Raw genomic sequence first — 24,936 nt, forward strand, 5'->3', positions numbered from 1 at the left:
CTCCCATGTGGACAGAGTCTGAATGGGAGACGGACAAGAGAGTGAGAAATAGGGCAGAGAGATGCAGGGAGATGCCAAGGCCTGAGGACGTCATTTGCACACCTGGATCCGGCAGTACGGGGAAACTAGCAACGCCTGATCTTTTTAGTTGCATAAGCTAAGAAATGCTCTTTTTTGCGTAACTCAATTGGAAATCAAGTTCCATTGTTCCCCCCGGACCCCGCCGCTCAGGATCCTGACCAACCTAGGGGAGTCCAGACTAAACAAGAAATGGCTGCTGTCTTCCAGGACCTTGCAGCTCTGTGGGGATGCTGACTCTTCCCAAAGACCTCTGAGGTGAGGCAGCCTCTCAGGGAGTGTGTTGAGTGGTGAGGACCTGGGCTTTGAATTCAGATATGCTTGGTCCCGTTCTTGGCCTTGCACTAGCTGTGTGACTTTGGGTGGCTTTCTCAATTTCTCGGAGCCTCAGTTTCCTAATCTAATCTGAAAAATGGGGAGAATAAGAGCTGTGAGTGAGATAAGGGAGGGAAAGCCCCAGCACAGTGCCTGAATGGGATACACAACCAAGCCGCAAACCAGGCTCTTGACTACATTAGGTTGGCTTTTAAATTACTCGGTTGTCCCAAAGTCCCAAAGTAATTGAGAGAGAGTTCTGGAAAGTAAGGGGCTGTGAGGATTCAAAGGAAGACTTCGTCTTTTCTAAGAGGTAACTTATCCTTCTGGAGTGAGGGAGGAAGAGCTGAATTCTCAGTGGGCACCGTGGGGAAGGCTTCTGGGGATGGGGTGGGATTACAGCAAGGCCTTAGTAAGGCGGAGTGGAGGACAGTGTGGGGCACCACCCAGATCCCACCTCCCATCCCCAGGGCTGAAGGACTCATCCCTCCAGTGGCTGGGAGTGCTGACACCTGACAGCCCACAGCTGAGTCCCCCACTTGTGACTAACCCTGGCTTTGCCCCTCGCCAGCCCATATCCAGTGGCATGCTAACACAGGCGTGTAAAGGCCCAGCCCCCTTACTCAACTCAGGGGCAACTTCCAGGGGACTCTGCAGCTCCCTGTGGAGCTGGCAGAGGCCTTGCTGCGACTGCCCCGCGGCCCAGTTCTCCCTCTGCCCAGCCCTGCTTCCTGCCCTCCCCCAAAAGCATGCCCCAGTAAACTCCATCTCAGAGGCTGCTTCTTGGGAACCCAATTGAGAGGTCACATCCTTTCAATGGGCAGGGATGGAGAGCAGGGAACAGAAGCCTGCAGGGGGAGATGGGGCGGGGAGGAGGCTAAACTCTGACACATTCCGGCTTCAGCTTCGTTCTGGAGACAACGGTGGGGAGGTGGGGAGGGGGCGTGACAATGGCACGTCCCTTCTTTTCAGAAGATAACTGGAGGCAGATGACAGGCACGAGAGGGCAAGAAAGAGCAGGAGGGGGACTTCCCTGGTGGCGCAGTGGTTAAGAATCCGCCTGCCAATGCAGGGGACATGGGTTCACGCCCTGGTCTGGGAAGACCCCACATGCTGCGGAGCAGCTAAGCCCGTCATGCGCCATAACTACTGAGCCTGCGCTCTAGAGCCCCCGAGCCACAACTACTGAGCCCGTGCACCACAACTACTGAGCCTGTGCTCTAGAGCCCACGAGCCACAACTACTGAGCCCACGTGCCGCAACTACTGAGCCCACGTGCCTAGAGCCCATGCTCCACAACAAGAGAAGCCACCGCAGTGAGAAGCCCGCGCACCGCAACGAAGAGTAGCTCCTGCTCGTCACAACTAGAGGAAAGCCCGTGCGCAGCAAAGAAGACCCAATGCAGCCAAAAATTTAAAAATTAAAAAATTTTAAAAAAGAGAAAGAGCAGGAGGGGAGGCCGCAGCGAGCAAACCCCCAGAGCCTTGTGAACAGGGAACCGGTGGGAGAGATCACAGCGCAACGCTGGGCCTGAGGATTCCCTGGGATGCAGGCGGAGGTGCTGGTGGGAAGTATGCGGAGTAAGAGAGGAACTGGCTGGAATGGCACACAGGCAGAGGAGACAGAAGAACAGACACAGCGAAACCCAGACGGGATCTGCTCAGAGGCCACCAACCAGCAGCCGGCTGGCCGAACACACGTGTTTTTTTGGCTCATAGGGTGTTTTAAAATACTGTAAAATTAGTCACCAACGTTGAAAAATCTGGAGATTTCATGTAAAAATCCAGATTTCTGACTTCTCAGAAGACCTGGCACCTGCGCCGGTACTCCTGCTGCCCCACCCCCCCCAGAGCCAGGAGGATGCAGACTTTCTCTGCTCCAGTGGTCCAGTTTGAAGGGGCAACTCAAGCCCCTGACTGACAGATGCCCAAGTCTCTCTGGCTCTTATGTCTTCTTGCTCTATAACTTCTGGGCTCCGACTGCCGCCTCCCGGGTCAGGGCTGCAGCTAACACGTAAGACGTCTGCGTGTGAAATGCAGAAGTGCCCCTCTGGGAGGGCACACTGCCAGGAGGACCCCTCTTCTGAAGGGATGCAGCCCTGCCTGGGCCAGTGTCACCAACGCAGGCTGGTTTCAGCCCTGACTTATCCCGGGGCCTGGTGTCTCTGTGTCAAGGTACAACCTGCCCAACTGTCCCGGGAAACCCCGTCCCAAGTGGCCATGACTCCCTCCCCACCCCCGACCCGTGAAGGTCCTCCTTCCCCTGACACTGCACCCAGAGAAGGTACTCACAGATGCCCTGGTATATGCCCGGCTCTGGCGTGGTGACTTCAGGGACAGGGGGGCTGGGGGGCAGCTCTGGTTCAGGAGTCTGCACACAGGTTGGAGAGAAGCAGAGGGAAAGGGGGTGATTTTAGTGATACCCACACACTCACTGGACATCTTCCCAGCTAGATGCCCACTCTGTGCCCCAGGTAAGTCCCGGTGTCTTTTCTGGTGTTTTCTGCCCTGGTGGGAGCTCCATGACTGGTAATACGGCGGGCCCAGAAACCCTGAGTGCATCTGAGTCCTTGCCGGAAGTTCTTACTGGTAGGGGAGGAGTTTGACACTAACCAGCTCAGATGATTAGATTTTCTGGAACAGGGAAGGGCCCTATCTAGTTTACCTAGTGAACTAGAGGAAGGGGGGAGGGAGAGAGATCGGGAGGGAGGGATGGAGGGAAGGAGAAGAAAGAATTCAAACGTAGAGAGTGGTTCTCAACCCTGGGGCCTGTGCATCTGCATTTTTAAAACCTCCTCTGTGATTCCCATGGGCAGGCAGATAAAGAACCCTTGGTCTACAGACACGGTGGGCTGCCACACCCTGCTTCTTGGGCCTCTATGTAAACTCTTTTCATTAGATCTCTGCACCGTAAGTCAGGGTAGAAGTGCCTGTACTGCGTCACAGACAGGAAAGCTGAGATGCAAAGAGAGGTGAAGTCACTTGTCTGGATCTTAGAGTTTTTAGTGGCGATGATGTTTCGGTACCCAGTGACACCCTGATGACCCCTCAGTCCAGCCCCTAGGGACAGCCCCTCCACGCCCCTGCCCGGCTATGGGGAGGAGGGAGAGGAAGGTTGTCTGCCAGAAGTTACCCCCTGACACTGAGTGGCCTTCCGGAAAGCTGCTGCCCTGGAACCCACGTGCCTCCTCCTGCCTTCCCTGGCGCCCTGCCCTCCCTGAGCCTCCTGCCACGCCCCCTGGTGGATGCACCCGACCCGGGACACCTAGGCGGGCGTGGGGCGGCTCCAGCCCAGACACCTGCTAGGGGTGTGGCACTGACGGGGCCTCCCTGAGCTCGAGGTCCTATCTCTAAGGCAGAGAGAGTGATCCCTCCCTGCCCCTCCCAGGACTAGATCCTACCAGAGCTCCTGAGCAGGGACTTTGCCATTTGGAAAATGTTGGGGGAATGAAAAGCCTCAAGGCCATCTCCCAGCTGGAGGCCTGAGCAGCAAAGCCAGACCAGGACATGTTTTGTGGCCCACAGAAGGGTTGAAAACATCATGGATTAGTTGCCAACATTTCTTAATGGGGAGATTTTTACGTAACAATCCAGATTTCTGGCTTTCTTTGAAAAGACCAGGACAACTGTCAACAACGAGCTAGCCTGTCTGAGTGGGCGGGGCATGTCACTGTACCACCTTGGTCATGACCTTCTTGTGTCCGAACCTTTTGTCCCTGGTTCCTGGTTCTTTCCACTCTTCCCCCCACCCTCTTTAACCATCTCCTCTTTCTCCCATGGCCTCAAGAACATCCCCGGAGACCCTGGTGTCTCTTCACCTTGATTACTCGTCTTTGACTTGGGCTGACCCTTGCCCTGAAGGTCATCTTTCATTTTTGATTATTTGTCCATTAAAAGCACGGACTTTGGAGTCCTGCATTCAAGTTCTAGCCTTGTTATGCTCCCAAGATGTGCCCTTGGGCAAGGCCCTTAGCCTGTCAGCCTTGGTTTCCTAAACAGGGATATTAATCATCTCCACTCCAAGGGCTGTCACGAGGGTTAAGCACGACAACAGGTGCTCCACACCTGGATCACTGGTATGTGCCCAAGAAGTGACTGCCAGGATCATCATTCTTTTAATTCTCAAGTTCGCCTATTAAAAGCATTTCTAGCCCTTCCATCAAAAACAACAGTGAGTGATCAAAATGCAACCCAAGGCAAAACTTCCCGAGACTGCCAACCTCTAAATTCCAGAAATGACACAGAACTGACTTCCCCGAGCTTTGATTAAAGTTTGAATACTTCCTTCACTTTGGTTTAAAAAAAAATAAAAAATAATTAGAGAATGAAATATGACCTACAGAACAAAAATGAAGCAGAAAAATGGGAAATGTCAAAACGGGAGTACCAGCAGCTTAAAGGAGATCCATCTTCATTCCTCCTGGTATACTCTGAGTCAGGAGGAGAAGTCTCTCTGGGGCGCCCACCCGCCTCCAGTCCTACCCGGTCATCAGCCCAGGAGCCAGCCTGGGTGTAGGGCCTCTCCTCCCCCCGGCCGCCGGCCGTGCTGGGCCTCCAGTCCTACCTGGTCATCAGCCCAGGAGCCAGCCTGGGTGTAGGGCCTCTCCTCCCCCAGGCCGTCGGCCGTGCTGGGCCTCCTCAGCGCCTCCTCGCACCGCAGGCTGCACAGGCTCTCCACGTCCAAGTCAAACGTCTCATCAGAACAGAAGATAGCCTCAAGAATGTCATCATCCGTTGTGAATAAGATCGTGTCTCCAAAGTGCTCTGGAGCTGAAAGGGGTACCAGGAAGACAGAAGAGTCAGCTCACCCCACGTCCCAGTAATGTGCAGACCAGGAACCTAAACCCATCAATCTTTGGGCTAGAAAGTCCCAAACCACTAACAGGTCTTGATTTGTGTAACCGAGCCTTATTCTTCTTTACGCATTTGCAAATGGAATTCACGGACCAGAAGAACCACATAGATTTAATGAAGGCACCTAATCTGATGAGAGTCACTGTGGTCTATCATGAAATAAGGGATGTTTCTCAGGCGCGGGTGAGGCACGGTAGCTGTGGCTGCCGCTGCCCCATCCAGACCCTCTGCCATCCTTATAGGGGGCCTTCCTGGAAGGGTGTGGGAGTTACGCCAGGGGAGTCTGAGGGTTCCAAAGCCCTGCTGCTTTGCCTTAAGGCAGGAGATACCCTGCAATTTACACTCCAGAGCTCCCCTCGGGATCAGGCTGAGGCTGGGCTTCCCCTGAAACGATATCCTTGCCTAGCTTCTCCCCCCACCCTTCCATATCCTACACCCCTCCCTGCCCTACAGGGTCTCCTGAGAGCACTCCCTCCATAACTCACTTGCGCTCATCAGGCTCAGGCCCTAGGAGGCTAAGGAAGGCTGGTACCCAGGGGAGGCGTTTCAATGAGGTCAGCTCTTTCACACCCAGCAGCAAAAGGCGAGGAGGGGGCCAGCTCTTGGAAAGGAGAGAGACCTGTCTGCCACTGGCTAGCCACTAAGTTTAGTTTTTCCTCAGAGCCTCAGCGAGTAGCAGGTAGGGGCTTCAAGAGCATTCTGACAGACACACCGTACCTCCCGTCAGGGTGCCTGAGGCCTTGGCGATTTCTCCCTTGAAGATGCACTGTGTATCTAACAGCATCGTGATGTCCTTCACACCCCGGAAGGAGTGTATCCGCGATTTGTTGTAATTCCAGATCCTGATCAGGGCGACTTGGCAAGGCTGCACGAAATCAATGGAGATGGAGTGGGACTTGCCCGGCGTGAAGGGGGCCAGCCAGACATGCATGTCGTCCTGGGTCCTATTCACCCCGTCGATGAGGTTGGTGACCACACGGGGGTCTTTCCCATAGGCCGGTAAGATATTGATGTCCGGGGGGTCGGCTTGAATGTTCACTATTTGAACCGGCTCTCCCTTGGAACTGAATATTTCTATCCCGTTAAGGCCAACGTAGTGCCTGTCCCCCCACGTGGACTTGATATCGACGACCAAGTGCTGTCCATAAGGCAGGACGGGGATTTTAAAGTCACCCCCGTCGTCTACCTCTAGGGAGCCGTGCTCCTGTCCTTTCATGGGCTCCGACTTCTCCTCCTTCCAGGGGTGCGGCTGGTCACTGTGCCGGCTGCTCTTCTGCTGCTGCAGAAACTCATCCAGGATGTCGCCTTGGAACTCCACGTTGGAGATGCGTCCCCGGTGGGAGTGGTCAAAGACGGTGAGGGAGTTCCACGATTCACGTAAGGTGTGTTCCTGCTTGCTGTGCCACTGGGGCCGCAGTGGCGTCCGGGTGGACCAGGCATCTTCTGGAAGGAAGGACACAGGAGAGGTGAAGCCCCATTAGTGGCGTGTGTGGAAGTGGGGACCCTTAGTGATCGTTTCACCCAGTGGCTCTCAGCTGGGTGGGGGTCACCCTCAGGGGGAAATTCTAGAAACCAGTGGGTGGTTCGATGCTCTTGGCTGTCTCCGTGCCTATTGGCCCTGCTGGCACTTGAAGGGTGGGACCAGGGATGCGACTGTCCCTCACTGCCGGGGATGGTTCCAGGCACAGAGTACGCTCTCCTGTCTCAGGCACCATTCAGGTCGGTAAAAAAATTGTTTATGTTCACCCGAGTCTGGAACCTAGTTGTTTTACAAAGAGCACAGTGTTTCTCGGTGTACTTTGAATTTTCTAAGAATGCGACTACCATGCAAATCAGGGGAACACTCTCTGCTTGTGTGAGAACCTTTTCAGAAACTCACATGACCCAGGGCGATGCTGCTGCCTGCGGAGTCTGAGTCAGCAACCCCAGGGTCTGCTCTGAAGGCTGTCACAGCCACGTGACTCTAACGGGGTGTTTCAAAGACTGCCTAATAGCGGGCGGAAGACTTGTGAAAGAATGTTACATGGGAAAAAAAAAGAGCCAGGGGGCTCCCCTAGTGGTGCAGTGGTTGAGAGTCCGCCTGCCAATGCGGGGGACACGGGTTCGTGCCCCGGTCCGGGAAGATCCCACATGCTGCGGAGCGGCTGGGCCCGTGAGCCATGGCCGCTGAGCCTGCGTGTCCGGAGCCTGTGCTCCACAACGGGAGAGGCAGTAACAGTGAGAAGCCCGCGTACCGCAAAAAATAAAAAAAAAAAGAGGCCATTTTAGATGCGGCCATTTTAGATAGGCCATTTTAGATGCGGCCTCTCCTAGTGTGGGCAGCACGTCCCGACGTGTTAATATCATCCTTTCTGCGTGGTGAGTAGGAAAGACTTGTACTTTCTTCTTTGACACCTTATCTTCTAAGTTCCCTACGTGTAATTTTTATAATCAGGGACAAATTCTATTAAAAAACCAAACAACCCTGGTATATTACAAGGTAAGGAATTTACTTCTACTTGTGCTTAAACTGGCTCCAAGAGCCGAAGCTGCGTCTGGGGCTTGCGGAGAACGCGGGCGTGGCCCTCGGAGGCGTGGCTCTGACGGCCCTGCTCTCCTGCTTGTAGAATATTAAAGCCCCGGCGTGTGCATCTAAGCAGCGGCCGGTCCTCACAGCCACGCCATGGCCAACTGCCATGTAAGGGTGTCATTCTGAAAAAACAGCAACTGATGACACTGACATTCTGTTTTTCCTCCTTTCATATCGTGCTGCACCCTGCACTCCATTTTCTGCCTCTCTCCTCGGGGGCCTGGCCCCATCAATTATCTCCTCTCTCCAGAATCTTCAATCACTCCTGCCCCACTGGCATCTTCCCCTCTCTCTGTCTGCAGACGTTCATAAATCTCTCCTACCTGAAAGAAAAAGGAAGCTGACCTGATCTTGGGGCTCCCTCCCACCACCGTCCTATTTTCTCCCTCCTTTCACCGAACACACTGCGTCCTCATCACCACTGCCGTCTCTCACCACCGTCGCCCTCTCAACCCCCTGAAACTTGGCTCCTGGGTGCAGAGTTGTTGTTTTGCCCACCCAGACTCCACTTCTCCTCGTAGGAACAAAATTCTGATCTTCCCCACCTTCAGTCCATGCAGATTAGGCAAAACACTGACAGTATCCTTCCAAGCTGGGCTCATGAAAGGAACTACGGGGAGAGAGGGGGGCTCTCTTCACGTTGGCACTGCTGAGCTGGGAGGACGGAGGGGTGGGGTTGTTGGATGCCATTTGCTACACTGTGTGTGGGGAGCCTGGCTGAGAATGAAGCTAACCTGGGGAACGTGAGCTGAGAGATGGTGAGTCCTGATGACAATCATTGGAGCCCCTGGATCCAGCCGCACCTGAAGTCCATCCCTTTGTGGTTTTCTGTTCCGGGCATCCATAAGAGTTCTATAATTCCCACAACCCTCCACTGAAGTGACTTTCTCCAAGTACACAATGACTCCAAGTACACCACCTTTTCTCAGTTCTCCTTCCCTGCTTGACATCCCAGGCAAAGCTCCTCCACTCAGCAGTCCCCCCCTCCACTAGCTTAGGAGACATCATCCCTTCCTGGTTCTCCACTTCCCCGGCCAACGGCTCCTCTCTCTGTGTCATGGCGCCTTCCACTCCTCCTTGCACTCTAAGTCTGGTGGTGCCCAAACCCCTCAGCTCCATGCCATCCTCTCCCAACACTGCCCTCATCCAGCTCCTGGCTCCCATGCAGGCCCTGCTCACTGACATCAGCCAACTTCTGGCCTCTCTTCCTGGGGTACCATCTTCCAATTCCAAAGACCCCTTGGACGGTCCAGACATGTCCACTCTGTCACTTCAGACTCCGGGTACCTAAAATGGAGTTTGTCATCAACCCCTCTAATTGGCATTATCTCTACTACATTGAGAATAAAGAAAATCTAACTCCTCACCGTGCCTCTAGGGCCCTGAGTGTGGATCCCCAACTCCCGGCTGACTTCTCCAGCCTAGCCTCACACCCTTCTCTCCACGAGCATCCCACTCCAGCCATGCCAGCCTTTCATTCCATGGACACGAGTCTCTCCTTGCCTCAGAGTCGTTGCCCTTACTGCGCCCTCTGCCAGAACGCTCTTCTCCCAGAGCCCCATTTCGCTGGCTCTTCTTGACACCCTCCTTCTTGGAGAGGCCTTTTCTGCCCTGTTCCCTGCTGCATCCCAGGGCCTGGCACAGAACCTGGTGCCTGGAAGTGCTCAATAAACGTGTGCCAGTAAAGGGACGGGTGGTTGGCACCACGATCACGTACCCCCTGTGCTCAGGGCTGGACGCCGAGGGACTCCCCCTCCACCTGTCAGTTCTCCTGCACCTCCTGTCCTCTCCCCTCCTTCTCAGCTGTCATTAACAAGACCCCAGAAGTGCCTTCCATCCTTTCTTTCAGGCATGAGGCTTAACATCTGGCAGAAGGAACTTCCCATATGGATTGTCATGACCTCAGTTTACTGTGATTTGATTTCCACTGGCTGAAATGAATGGGCTGGGTTGGTCTGCAAGGGCAACGGAGGAGAAGGCACCAAACGTCACATGTCAGGGACTCAGCCTGCCTTTCTCTGCCGGGGTGTGCAAGAAAGGCAGGCCTTGGCTTTCATCCTGCATCTGCTTTCTGACCTATTCTCCCCGAGATGTACGTACGCTCTGGGTTTTAAAAGCAGAGAGGTATAGACTTTGCCTTGGACCTCTCAGATGAAACAGCAGGCTGGGGCCCACGTTTCCCTCTGTCACACATGACTCATTAGACTTTGGGAGTTGGGCAACTGCTGGGATTGGTGCTTTGTCCCGTCTGTCAACATTCCTGCCAACAAATCTGAACTGATAACAGAAAGCTACTGCTTTAATCTGCAGTCCTCATGGTCTGGGAGGGACCAGTATGAGATGATGGGATTAAAGGTTCAAAACTACTCTTTGGTGGAGATTAATATGAACTGCAAAATTCTGAACTTCAGTTTATAAAAATCACTGGCACCACTGTAAGGTAACCATTAATTGCTATTAAAATGGGAAGTGAAAAAGCATGTAGTGAGATGCAACAGAACCACGTTTATTGGAGGTGAACAGCCCATTAGCCATAGCTGATTGGACTAGGAGTGGACACCTGACCCATGCCAGCCAATCAGCTTCTGCCCTGAGACTCTGGAATTGCATTCTGGAGCTAGAGCTGGGAAATTGTCACTTTTGGACTGCGAAGCCATTTCCTGTCATGTGCACAGAGGAGGGGTGAGGAAGAGTGGACCTGCAAAGAAGCAGAGGCAGGGCCCAGCAGCCCTGGAGAGTCAGGGAGAAGCTTCCTCGGTGCCTACTCGCTTTCTGCTTCCTCCTTCAAATCCCATGTATGCCTCCTGCCTTTGGGGGTCCAGGAGCTTCTCAAATAACACCCCATTTTACTGCTCAAACTGGGCCAATGAGATTTCATTCACCTGTAGCTAACTGACCCCTGATAAAGACACTTCCAAAATGCAGATGTCATTACAATGAGATAGTTTGTTTAACAAAAGGATTTCCAGGCTCTCTATTACGGCGACAGCAAGATTCCAGTCCCAGGGAGGATCGTGGGCAGTCATTCATTCTACAAGCACTGTTGGAGGGCTTGGCCCACACCTTTCCTGACGGGAATAGCTATGGGATTTGGCTCTATGTAATGGGTAATTTAAAATTTCTAAGCAACTTTCCTTTTTAGCACGACCAGCTTAACAAGCATGAAATCTCAGGGGCTCAGTTCTTAATGTGTGTTGAGCCGAGCAGTGAAATGCCTGGAAGGAAATTAAAGTGAGACAAAGTCTTCTGAACATGGACAAGTTAGAAAAATGCCCATCACCTCATAACTCCCAGAGGTTCTTTGGGTCTGTTTACCAGGAAGGTTTGGAATTGCCTAGCTCTTCTGCGGCAGGTGGCTGATGACAGCTGGGGAAACAGGGCACTGTAGGATAGTAGTTCGAAGCACGGATGCTGGAGCAGGACTGCCTGGGTTCAAATCCTGCTCTAACACTTATTGGCTGTGTGATACAAGGAAAGTTACTTAAACCTCACATTTTCTTTTCTTTTCTCTTTTTTAATCATATAACTTTCAGGTGTACAGCATTGTGGTTCAACATCTGTATACACTACAAAGTGATCACCACCATAAATCTAGCTCCCATCCATCACCATACAGTTGACCTCCTTCATCCATTTCACCCACACCCCAACTGCCTTCTCCTCTGGGAGCCACTAATCTGCTCTCCATATCTATAAATTTGTCTTTGTTTTATTTTGTTTGTTTTGTTTATTAGATTCCACATATTAGTGAAGTCATCGGTATTTGTCTTTCTCTGTCTGACTTATTTTACTTAGCATAATACCCTCAAGGTCCACGCATGTTGTTGCAAATGGCAGGATTTCATTCTTTTTTATGGCTGAGAAGTATTACATTGTACATACATTATTCCATGTACATATATACTATATATATATATGTATATACATATACCACATCTTCTTTATTCATTCATCAGTGGACACTTAGGTTTTTTCCATATCTTGTCTCTTGTAAATAATGCTGCAATGAACATGCGGTGCATATATCTTTTCAAATTAGTGTTTTCATGTTCTTCAGATAAATACCCATACTGTTTTCCATAGTGGCTGCACCAATTTACAATCTTGCCAACAGTGTACAAGAATTCCCTTTTCTCCACATCCTCTCCAACATTTATTATTTCTTGTCTTGTTGATAGTAGCCATTCTAACAGGTGTGATGGGACATTGCCTTGTGGTTTTGATTTGCATCCCCCTGATAATTAGTGATATAGAACATCTTTTCTTGTGCTTGTCAGCCATCTGTATGTCGTCTTTGGAAAAATGTCTATTCAGACCCTCTTCCCACTTTTAAATCTGTTTGTTTGTTTTTTGTTGTTGAGTTGTATGAGTTCTTTATATATTTTGGATATTAAGCCCTTAAAAGATATATGATTTGTGAATATCTTCTCCCATTCGGTAGGTTGCCTTTTCATTTTGAGGATGGTTTCCTTTACTGTACATAACCTTTTCTGTTTGATGTAGTCCCATTTATTTATTTATGCTTTTGTTTCTCTTGCTTTTGGAGTCAGATCCACAAAAACATTTCTAAGGCTGATGTCAATAAGGTTACTGCCTATGTTTTCTTCTAGGAATTTTATGGTTTCAGGTCTTATATTCAAGTCTTTAATCCATTTTGAGTTAATTTTTGTGTATGGTGTAAGATAGTGGTCTAGTTCCATCCTTTTGCATGTGGCTGTCCAGTTTTCCCAACACAATTTATTGAAGAGACTGTCCTTTCTCCATTCTATGTCTTTGCTCCTTTATCATTGATTAATAGTCTATATGTGCATGGGTTTATTTCTGGACTCTCAATTCTATTCCATTGATCTGTGTGTCTCTTTTTGTGCCAGTATCATACTGTTTTGATCACTATAGCTATGTAGTATAATTTAAAATCAGGGAGCATGATACCTCCAGCTTTGTTCTTCTTTCTCAAGATGCTGATGCTTTTGGCTATTTGGGATCTTTTGTGGCTCTATATACATTTTAGAATTATTTGTTCTAGTTCTGTGAAATACACCACTGGAATTTTGATAAGGATTGCATTATATCTATAGATTGCTTTAGTAGTATGGTATGGACATTTTAACAATATTAATTCTTCCAATCCATGAGCAAGGAATATCTTTCATTGTGTGTGTGTGTGTGTCTTCTTTAATTTCTTTCATCAGTGTCTTATAGCTTTCAGTGTACAAGTCTTTAACCTCCTTGATTAAATTTATTCCTAGGTATTGTTTTTTTTTTGATGCAATTGTAAATGGGATTGTTTTCTTTACTTCTCTTTCTGACAGTTCATTATTAGTGTATAGAAATGCCACATATTTCTGTATATTGATTTTGTATCCTGCAGTTTTACTGAATTCATTTATTAGTTATAACAGTTTTTTGATGGAGTCTTTACGGTTTTCTATATATAGTATCATGTCATCTGCAAATAGTGAGTTTTATTTCTTCTGTTCTGATTTGGATGATTTTTATTTCTTTTTCTTGCCTAATTGCTGTGGCTAGGACTTCCAATGTTGAATAAAAGTGGTGAGAGTGTGCATCCTTGTCTTGCTCCTGATCTCTTAGAGGAAACACTTTCAGCTTTTCACCACTGAGTATGATGTTAGCTGTGAGTTTGTCACATATGGTCTTTATTATGTTGAGGTATGTTCCCTCTATACCAACGATGTTGAGAATTTTTATCATAAGTAAATGTCGAATTTTGTCAAAACCATTTTTTAAATCTATTGAGATAATCATATGATTTGTATTCTTCATTTTGTTGTATCATGTTGATTGATTTGTGGATATTGAACCATCTTTGCATCCCTGGAATAAATCCCAGTTATTCATGGTGTATGAGACTTTTAATGTATTGTTGGATTAGGTCTGCTCATATTTTGTTGAGAATTTCTGCATGTATGTTCATCAGTGATATTGGCCTGTGATTTCTTTTTTTTTTTTTTTTTTTGGTGATGTCCTTTTCCAGTTTTGGTATCAGGGTAATGCTGGCTTCATAAAATGTGTTTGGAAGGTTTCCCTCCTCTTCGGTTTTTTGGAAGCATTTGAAAAGACTAGGTATTAAATCTTCTTTGAGTGTTTTGTAGAATTCACCACTGAAGCCGTCTGGTCCTGGGCTTTTGTTTGTTGGAAGATTTTTGATTACTGTTTCAATCTCCTTACTAGTAATTGGTCTATTTAAATTTTCTATTTCTTCATGATTCAGTCTTAGAAGATTGTTTGTTTCTAGGAATTTATCCATTTCTTCTAGGTTTTCCAATTTACCGGCATATAATTGTTCATAGTAGTCTCTTACGATCCTTTGTATTTGTGTGGTATTAGTTGTAACTTCTCTTTTATTTCTGATTTTATTTATTTGAGCCCTCTCTCTTTTTCTCTTGGTTAGTCTAGCTAAAGGTTTGTCAACTACATTTATCTTTTCAAAGAATCAGCTCTTAGTTTCATTGATTTTTTTCTATTTTATTTTAGTCTCTACTTCATTTATTTCTGCTCTGATCTTTATTATTTCCTTCATCTACTGATTCTGGGCTTTATTTGTTCTTCTTTTTCTAGTTCCTTTAGGTGTTAAGTTAGATTGTTTATTGGGAATTTTTCTTATTTCTTGAGGTAGGTCTGTATTGCTATGAACTTCCCTCCCAGAACCACTTTTGCTGTATCCCACAGATTTTGGTATGTTGTATTTCTGTTTTCATTTGTCTCCAGGTATTTTTTGTTTCTCCTTGATTTCTTCAATGCCACCCACCCTCCAGTTGTTTTGTAGTATGTTGTTTAATCTTCATGTTTTTGTGGTTTTCCCCATTTTTTTTCTTGCGATTGATTTCTAGTTTCATACCACTGTAGTTGGAGAAGATTCTTGATGTGATTTAAAACTTCTTGAATTTATTGAGACTTGTTTTGTGACTTAACATGTGATCTATCCTGGAGAATGTTCCACGTGCACTTGAGAAGAATGTATGTTCTGCTGCTTTTGGATGGAATATTTGGTATATATCTGTTAATCCAATCTGCTATAATGTGTTGCTTAAGTCTGATGTTTCCTTATCAATTTTCTGTCTGGATGATTTATCCATTGAGGTAAGCAGGGTGTTAAAGTCCCCTACTATTACTGTATTGCTTTCAATTTCTCTTAAGTCCATCAATATTTGCTTTATATATTTTGGTGCTCCTATGTTGGGTGCATATACATTTATAAATGTTATAACTTCTTGTTGCATCGACTCCTTTATCATTATGTAATGCCTTTCTTTGTCTTTTATTATAGTCTTGTTTTAAAGTCTATTTTGTCTGATATAAGAATAGCTACTCCAGCTTTCTTTTCATTTCACTTGCATGGAATATCTTTTTCTATCCCTTCACTTTCAGTCAGCGTGTGTCCTTACTTCTGAAATGAGCTTCTTGTAGGCAGATATAGATGAGTGTTTTTTTCTTTTAATCCATTAAGCCACTCTCTGTCTTTTGATTGGTGAATTTAGCCCATTTAAAGTAATTATTGGTAAGTATGTAATTACTGCCATTTTGTGAATTGTTTTCTAGTTGTTTTTGTAGTTCTCCTCTGTTCCTTTCTTTTCTCATTTCTCTTATGTTTTGGTGGCTTTCTTTAGTGCTATATTTAGATTCCTTTCTCATTTTCTTTTGTGTATTTACCGTGAGTTTTTTCCTTGTGGTTACCATGAGGATCACATATGCCATCCTAGGTAAGCTGCAGTCTGCTTTAAGTTGGTAGCAACTTAAATTTGAACACAGTCCAAAGCTTTGTCTTTCTACTCCCCCTCCACACATTTTATACTTTGATGACAAGTACTACATCTTTTTATTTTATGCATCCCTTAACAAACTATTGTAATTTTAGTTAATTTTAACATTTTTGCCTTTTAACCTTCAAGCTTGCTTTATAATTGATTTTTTTAAATAAATAAATTTATTTATCTATCTATCTATCTATTTATTTTTGGCTGTGTTGGTTCTTTGTTGCTGCACGCAGGCTTTCTCTAGTTGTGGCGAGAGGGGGCTATTCTTTGTTGCGGTGCATGGGCTTCCCATTGTGGTGGTTTCTCTTTGTTGCAGAGCATGGGCCCTAGAGCGTGCAGGCTTCAGTAGTTGTGGCACATGGGCTCAGCAGTTGTGGCTCACAGGCTCTAGAGCACAGGCTCAGTAGTTGTGGCATGCAGGCTCTAGCATGCAGGCTCATTAATTGTGGGGCACAGACTTAGTTGCTCCACGGCATGTGGAATCTTCCCAGATCAGGGCTTGAACCCATGTCCCCTGCATTGGCAGGCAGATTCTTAACCACTGCACCACCAGGGAAGTTGTGCTTTATAACTAATTGATCCACTACTTTTATTATATATTTACCTTTGTCATTAAGATTTTTACAGTTGTATGTTTTCATATTATTAATTAGTGTCATTTATTTTCAGTTTAAAAGAGTCACTTTAACATTTCTTGTAGGGCCAGTTTAGTGGTGATAAATTCCTTCAGCTTTTGCTTACCTGGGAAACTCTTAATCTCTCCTTCAATTCTGAATGATAAACTCGCTGGGCAGAGAATTCTAACTGGAAGTTTTCTTCTTTCAGTATTTGGAATATGTCATGCCATTCCCTTCTGGCCTGTAAAGTTTATGCTGAAAAAAAATCTGCTGATGGCCTTAAAGGGATTTCCTTGTATGTCACAAGTTGCTTTTCTCTTGCTGCTTTTAGGATTCTCTTTTTATCCTTAACTTTTACCATTTTAATTATAGTGTGTCTTGGTGGGTGTCTCTTTGGGTTCATCTTATTCAGAACTCTCTGGGCTTCCTGGATGTCTATTTCCTTCCCCAGGGAAATTTTCAGCCACTATTCCTTCAAATAATTTTTCTTGCCCTTTCTCTCTTCTTCTGGGAGCCTATAATATGAATGTTATTCTGCTTGATGTTCCAAAGATCCCTTAAAATATCTTTATTTTTCTAAAATTCCTTTTTCATTATGCTGCTCTGTCTGGGTGAGTTCCATTGCTTTGCCTTCCAGCTTGCTGATTTGTTTTTCTACCTCATCCAATCTGCTGCTGAACCCCTCTAGTGTATTTCTCAGTTCAGTTATAATTTGTGTGATACTTTCTTATATTTTCTATCTCTTTGTTGTTCTCGCCATGTTTGTCCATTCTTCTCCCAAGTTCTATGAGCAGCATTTGACCATTATTTTGAGCTTTTTATCAGGTAGATTGATTATCTCTGTTTTGTTTAGTTCTTTTACTGTGGTTCTGTCTTGTTCTTTTGGTAGGAATATATTCCTCTGTTTCCTCATTTTGCCTAATTTTCTGTGTTTGTTGCTATATATTAAGTAAAGCAGCTATCTCTCTTGGTCTTGAAGGAGTGGCCTTATGTAGGACATGTCCTGTGGGGCTCAGAAATGCAGTCGTGCCTGGCCACCAGAGCCGGGTCCTCAAGCAGTGTCCGCTTATGGGTTGTGCGCACCCTCTTGTTGTGGCAGGGTCGTGGATGCTGCTGCCATGCATTGGTGGGCAGGGCTGGCCCCTGGAAAGACTGCAATGCTGGCCACAATGGCTGATGGAAAGACTGGCCCCTGGAAAGACTGCAATGCTGGCCACAATGGCTGATGGGTTCTAGTGGGCAGGGTTATCACATAGTCAGCTGTGAGGCCTGGCTGAGGTGCAGGGGTGGGTGGGGCTCTAAGTGGGGTGTGCCGACTGGTGCTAACAGACTAGAGGGAGAATTCCAAAATGGCACCCACCAGCACTGGAATCAGCAAGGTAGCCTGAGACTGGAAAAATGGCTCCCTTCAGTTTCTCAGTCCCCAGGGAGCATCCCAACTCGTTCCTGCCTCTCCAGCAGATGCTTCAAGATTAGTAGGTGGGTCCCATTCACCTATGGTCCATGCACTTTTCAGTCTGGTGTTTTTGTGCTGGTTTTCAGGTGGAGTGAGTGTGAGTGTGCCCTTTAAAAGCTAGCTTTCCATTCTCTGTAGTTCTATAGTCTTGAGTGTATTCCCCATTGGTTTTCAAAACGAGATGTTTTGGGGCCTCATCTCTCTTGTGCAGGATCTAAGGACTGGGGTGCCTGACGTGAAGCTCAAATCCCTCAATTCCCAGGGAAAGTAACTGTACCTGTGTAATCCCTCCCATCTGTGGACTGTCACACCTGGGGTGTGGTTTTTTCCTTGCTGAGGTCATCTCTCTGCCTCTCTTACCTGCCTTGATGCTGCCCTTTTACCCTTTCTTGTGGAGACTCTGTTCATCCAGTTTTCAGGTCCTTTTCAGAGGGAATTAGTCTACATGTAGCTGTAGTTTTGTTGTGTCCATGCGAGGAGCTGAGTTCAGGATCTTCCTATGCCACCATCTCGAACCTCCCATCTCACCCTGCTTTCTTACCTCACATTTTCTTTATCTGTAAAATGGGACTGGTATGAGGATTAAGTGAACCCGTTTGAGTAACGTGCCCAAATGACAGCCTGGCTTACAGCAAACATGCCATGCATCTAGCCATTGCAGTTCCTTCTTTCCATCATTTCTCCCACACTGCAGAAGACCCACCATGAGTCAGGCACCTGGGTCCTGGGGACCCCAACACAAATAAGACGCGGTCCCTGCCCCCAGAGAGCTTCTCGGTTCTGTTCTCCCACTCTGCTCTCCTCCCTGATAGCCAGTCTCAGGGTTAAGTCTTGGTGGGGGTGGGCAGCAGAATCTGTAAGGCTGGGCAGCCAGAAGGGGAAGCCCTGCCTGGGAGAAGGGAGCCAGCCACTCACCATGGAAAGGCACTCAAAGAGTCTGAGGGACTTGCTCTGCCCTAAGTAACATCAAGGGTCTGAAAGAGGCCACAAACGCTTCACATTTCTATGTGTAAACTCTGGCTAAATGCAGGCCTTTGGGGTCTGTCCAGTAGACAGTCATAGTGCAGATGCTAATGTAATTCACTGAAAATATATACATTGGCTTCACATACAGATACACCAAGAGGCAGAGTCACAGAATGGGGATGACGGTGATGATGATGGTAACAGCAACAATAATAATAATAAAGAGCAGTAGCTAACATCTGTTGGGTGCGCTTATGTCCCAGGCACAGTGCCAACGCTGCACACGTAGGATCTCATTTGATCCTCCCAGCCCCTCGTGAGTTGGATATTACTGGTGTCCTTATAAACGAGGAAACTGAGGCTCAGGGGGATTTCAGAACTTGCCCACAGTGGGGGTTGGCAGTGGGGAACAAGGATACATGCCCAGTCAGTTTGACTCTAGGGCTTCTGCTCCTGTGTGGTAGGGGGTGGGGATAAACTCAGAGGATCTAGAGGTGAGCCTTGCCTTGGTAGGTCCAGGAGCTCTGTGGACAATAAAGGATGTAGATGCTAGTGTTGAAATCAAGGCCACCACTTCTGGAGCACTTTCCACATGCCAGGCTCTGGTCAATATTTTGAAGCTATCAACTCATTCATTTTTCACAACACTGTGGGGAGTGGGGGTTCATTCCCATTTCACAGATGAAGATGCTGAGGCTCAGAAAGTGGAAATGCCCAGCTCTATAGGACCCAGTCTAGAGGTCCCAGACCTGTAAGTAGCAGAGCTTGAATTCAAATGGTTTGCCTCCTTGTTGCTATGCTACACTCCATCCCAGTAGCCAAATCTGAGGGCAAATATTCAGAAACCCAGCCGTTGGCACCTCCTTTCAGATCTCTTAGAGATAATCTACTGCAAAGTTCACAGAGCAGGTGAATCCTGCTAGCAGATGTATATATATATTTTTTGACCCACACAGTGGTTTAAAAATAATCTCCATCAGTTGCCAATGTTGAAAAACAAGAATATTCTACAATTTTGATTTCTCTTGATAAAAGGAAAAGGGAGATCTGGCATATACTCGTCTTGTATTCCTGAATACCATAGTCCCCACCATTCCCTATAGTCCTTCCAACCCCCAGGCAAGAATTGATTGCTATTTTTCATCACACTTATTTTGTATTATTTTTCTAATGCTACAGTTACAAAGAAGTGAAGTTCTTAGAGACCAACGTCTCTATCAGAGGTGGGATAGCAGTCTAGATTGGAAAAGCCATGTTTTACAAGAAAAATGGACAAAGGAACGTATCTTGGAGGTAATGACAAATATATCTATGAGTTTAACATGCAAAGTGTGCCTTGCCCATATCACTCACTGCTGCCACCCCTGTGGCCCCTGAGACAGGGAATTTGTGACCCTTAGTTGAGAAGAACCCACTTGCTTTGCAGATGAGGAAACTGAGGTCCAGGGAGCAAAATGGCTTCATGCCAATCAGTGGCCCTGGCTCAGGTGGGATGGCCCCGAGTCAGACTGCTTCCCCAGCTTACCTCTGCTGTCTGGCTGGCCATCACTGTGACTGTTGCTGAGGGCGTCCTTCCTCAGGCCCCTCCTCCCACTAGCAGGGTGCTCCCTGTGGGAGGGTTGGTCAAAGGTGTCGAAGTCATCACCGCAGACTCTGGGGGTCGCTCTCTGAGCTCTCTCGCTGGCGATGACATTCCAGCTGCTTGTCCGCCCTTGCTCACGCCTGGGGCCTTTATCTCCAGCCTCGGTCTCTCCAGGCCCCTCACGGATGATATCCTCTGACGGAAGCCTGCCTCTCCAGTCCAGCGGCTTCTCCGGACTCAGCCAGAGGGGTTTTGACTTCAGGCCTCCCTGCTTCCTGCCTTTCCCTGCGGGAGAAGATTGTAACCAGGATGGGGTTTTCCCTGGAGGCTCAGAGACTTTTCTGCCCATAAGGTTTTCCAGCTGTTGGATCAGCGAGAGCTCCTGGTCAAGAGGAGGAGGGCATTCCGCGGGGGAGGAGTGGGGAGGGACACTGGGCATGCCACCCGGCGAGGATGGTGCGGCTAAAAAGCTGCACTCTTCCTCTAACTTGGACAAATTGTCTTTCATGCAGTCAGGAGAATTCGTCCTTCCACCAAATAAATGTCCTTGTGAAGAAGCCTTCACATCCTCTGCTGCTCCAGCTGGCTGCGAGTAACTGGCACCGAGCTGCTTGTCCCCGTCGGTGCTGTTCCTCTTGCGGGCACCTTTGCTTTCTTCTGAGTGGGCAGCAACGCTATTTTCCATTCTCTCATTTTGCAGGCCCACCAGGATGCTCTGTGGGGCCTCGTCACCTCCTTTGTCTAAGTTGCCATCAAAGATGAGTTTTTTGTTGACATACAGCTTCACGTTTTTGGCCCCAATGTCAAGATCCTGAAAACACAAAATTTCACAAAATGAAGATGCGTGGCATCGGACTGATGTATCAGATTTTGAAAGGAGCACGTGAAAAAGACAAATGTGGGACGCTGGAAACGTGAGCTTTCTGAGACTACAGCACTGGGGCTGTTAAATCAGACTCCTTTTCATTTCGGTGCAAAGGGTTACATATGTTATAAATCAAAGGACTTTCACAAAGAGGCGGCCTCCATCACCATCTTCATCATCATTACCTCCTGCTGGGACACATGTAATAGCCTGCTAATTGGTCTCCCTGCTTCCTGTCTCTTGCTCCTGCGACCTCAGCTTCACATTGCCACCCGCCTTAGTTTTCTACAAGAGCAGATCTGGCCCAGTCACATCCCTTTGTGAAATTCTTCATGTTTTTTTTCACTGCCTATAGCAGGGTTCTTTAAAGTATGGTTCCTGGGCCTCCTGCATCAGAAAAGCTTGACAGGCATATAAAATGCAGATGCCCTAGGTTCCATATTTTGGGGGCCCTGAGGGCAGAGCCTGAGACAAGGATTTGAGTGCAGGTAGCTTATCAGCAGGTGCTCCTAAGAGGGAGAGTCAGGTAGGGCAGGTGAAAACCCAAAAAGGTTTTGGGGCTGGTCACTGCTGTGGGGAACTGGGGCTCCATCCAGCTGGGACACTGTGAGGGACCGGCAGAACGCATCTCAGAAGTGTCCCTCCAAAGGCGGGAGGCTGAGTGTTTATCCACTGACTCCCTTCCCTGCTGCTGATGGCTGCCCCTGGGGAAACTGACTCCCCGCCATGACCACAGGCTAGGCCCTCTAGAAGCTTCAGCAAAAGGACCCAAGCAGAAAGGCTCAGAGCCTGGAAGCGCTGGAAGTGGTGCCCAGTCAGCACGCCCGGGACTGTCCCAACGCAGCTGTGGCCACAAGTGGAGGGGAGCCCAGAGGATGCGGTGTGGGCGCTGCACTTGTGTGAACCCGTGAGATGAATTCCGAACCCCTCAGCATGACATACAGTAACCTTCACAAAAGGGTCCCTGCTAGCCTTCTGTCTCCTCCTCTCCCAGCACATGTGTCCCGTATGAGGCAGGTGTTCAACGCTTCTTGGGTCATACTTAAAATTAAGGGGCTTCCCTGGTGGCGCAGTGGTTAAGAATCTGCCTGCCAATGCAGGGGACACGGGTTCGAGCCCTGGTCCGGGAAGATCCCACATGCCGCGGAGCAACTAAGCCCGTGTACCACAACTACTGAGCCCGCATGCCACAACTACTGAAGCCTGTGCGCCTAGAGCCCATGCTCCGTAACAAGAGAAGCCACTGCAATGAGAAGCCCTCGCACCACAATGAAGAGTAGCCTCCGCTTGCTGCAACTAGAGAAAGCCCGCGCACAGCAAAGAAGACCCAATGCAGCCAAAAAAAAAAAAGAAAAAGGGAAAAAAAGAAAAGAAAAAAACAGCAAATAACACCTCCTCCTGCTACTGCCTTATTTGGCCATACCTCTTTACACAAAAACAGTTTTTTGTTTTTTTTTTTTGCAGTACGCGGGCCTCTCACTGTTGTGGCCTCTCCCGTTGCGGAGCACAGGCTCCGGATGCGCAGGCTCAGCGGCCATGGCTCACGGGCCCAGCCGCTCCGCGGCATGTGGGATCTTCCCGGACCGGGGCACGAACCTGTGTCCCCTGCATCGGCAGGCGGACTCCCAACCACTGCGCCACCAGGGAAGCCCACAAAAACATTTTTAATAAACAGCTTTCTCGAGGAATATAATACATACCTCATACAGTAAACGGTACATGTTTAAAGCATACAACTTAATGGATAAAGAAGATGTGGTATATATATATATATACACACACACATACACACACACACAATGGATATTACTCAGCCATAAAAAAAACATGAAATAATGCCATTTGCAGCAACATGGACGGACCCAGAGATGATCATACTAAGTCAAGTAAGACAGAGAAAGACAAATATCATGTGATATTGCTTATATGTGGAATCTAAAAAAAAGATGCAGGGCTTCCCTGGTGGCGCAGTGGTTGAGAGTCCGCCTGCCGATGCAGGGGACACGGGTTCGTGCCCCGGTCTGGGAAGATCCCACATGCCGCGGAGCGGTTGGGCCTGTGAGCCATGGCCACTAAGCCAGTGCGTGCAGAGCCTGTGCTCCACGACGGGAGAGGCCACAAGAGTGAGAAGCCCGCGTACCGCAAAAAAAAAAAAAAAAGATACAAATGAACTTATTTACAAAACAGAAATAGACCCACATTCATAGAAAATAAATTTATGGTTACCAAAGGGGAAAGGGAGGGATAAATTAGGAGTTTGGGATTAGCAGATGCACACTCCTAAGTATAAAATAGATAACCAACAAGGATGTACTTATAGCACAGGGAACTATATTCAATATTTTGTGATAACCTCCAAGTGAAAAGAATCTGCAAAGGATATACATATATATATATATATATATACACACACACACACACATATATATATATAACTATATATAACTGAATCACTGTGCTATACACCTGAAACTAACACAACATTGTAAATCAACTATACTGCAATAAAAAAAAATAAAGCACACTACCTGATAAGTTTTAACACATATCCACCCATGATCAAGGTAATGAACACACCCATCACCCACAAGGGTTCCTCGTACTCCTATGTAATCCCTGCCACCCTATCTTCTTCCCCCACCCCGAGCCAACCACCCATCAGCCTTCTGTCACTATAGATTACTCTGCCTTTTCTAGAATTTTTCTATAAAAGGCATCACACACTATGAACTCTTTGGGGCCTGGCTTCTTTCACTCAGCATAATAACTCTGAGATTCATCCATGTTGTGTCAATGAGTAGTTTTATTCCTTCTTATTGCTGGCGTGCCCCACAATGTTTGTCCACCTTTACAGCAAACTCTAAGAGTCACAGTCACAGCTGCACCTCCTGCCCGCTGGCCTCTGCCTCCTCCTCTACACGAACCCACCCTGCCAAGGGTGCCAGCAACTGGGTCACAGAACTTCCCTGTTGCCTGGACGGTTCTGATCTATTCCTGTTGCCCTGGTCTATCACTCATAGAGCCTTCTTTTCACTCTCAGGGGTGCCCTGGTTTGGACAATCAGCTTTAGGGTCCAGCAGGGGATCAGACCCACCGGGAAGTTCTCCTTTTTCAGGTAGGCTGTCCTCCTGCCCCCACTCTCACCGCAGCCCAGGCTCCCCGCTGTTGCTCCTCTTCAACTGGGCCTCGACCGGTTGGGCTGGTCCCCGGCCTCCCGATTTTCCTGCACCCTCTCACTAGGGGGTCCCACTCAGGCCCAGGGCCCTAACTATCGTTCTCTCATTGGTGATTCCTATTTAATTTAATTTTATTATTGAAGTATAGGTGATTTACTATGTTGTTTCAGTTTCAGATGTACAGCAAAGTGATTCCGTTTTATATGTGTGTGTATATATATATTCTTTTCCATATTCTTTTCCATTATGTTTTTTTTAAAAATAAATTTTATTTATTTATTTATACTTTTGGCTGCATTGGGTCTTTGTTGCTGTGCGTGGGCTTTCCCTAGCTGTGGCGAGCGGGGGTTACTCTTCGTTGCGGTGTGCGGGCCTCTCATTGCGGTGGCTTCTCTTTGTTGCGGAGCACGGGCTCTAGGTGCGCGGGCTTCAGTAGTTGTGGCATGTGGGTTGAGTAGTTGTGGCTCACAGTCTCTAGAGCGCAGGCTCAGCAGTTGTGGCTCACGGGCTTAGCTGCTCCATGGCATGTGGGATCTTCCCAGACTAGGGATCGAACCCGTGTCCCCTGCATTGGCAGGCGGATTCTTAACCACTGCGTCACCAGGGAAGTCCCTTCCATTATGTTTTACTGCAAGATATTGAATATAGTTCTTTGTGCTATATAGTAGGTCTTTGTTGTTTATC

At 47.8% G+C, this 24,936-nt stretch overlaps 1 protein-coding gene across 4 annotated transcripts in view; it reads right to left on the reverse strand.

Moving 5' to 3' along the window:
- The window catches only part of KATNIP (katanin interacting protein), a 200,656-nt gene that overhangs the window by 23,277 nt on the left and 152,443 nt on the right, over nucleotides 1–24,936 (reverse strand). For all 4 annotated transcript variants that reach the window (XM_030871579.2, XM_060284723.1, XM_060284721.1 and 1 more), the window contains 4 exons: nucleotides 20,155–21,022; nucleotides 5,964–6,689; nucleotides 4,957–5,162; nucleotides 2,685–2,763 (listed from right to left, as the gene is read on the reverse strand). In XM_030871579.2, the coding sequence (XP_030727439.2) occupies nucleotides 2,685–2,763; nucleotides 4,957–5,162; nucleotides 5,964–6,689; nucleotides 20,155–21,022 (1,879 nt within the window). The remainder of the gene's footprint in view (nucleotides 1–2,684; nucleotides 2,764–4,956; nucleotides 5,163–5,963; nucleotides 6,690–20,154; nucleotides 21,023–24,936) is intronic.

The sequence above is a fragment of the Globicephala melas genome, chromosome 15 (assembly GCF_963455315.2).
Source record: "Globicephala melas chromosome 15, mGloMel1.2, whole genome shotgun sequence".
NCBI classification, from domain to species: domain Eukaryota; kingdom Metazoa; phylum Chordata; class Mammalia; order Artiodactyla; family Delphinidae; genus Globicephala; species Globicephala melas.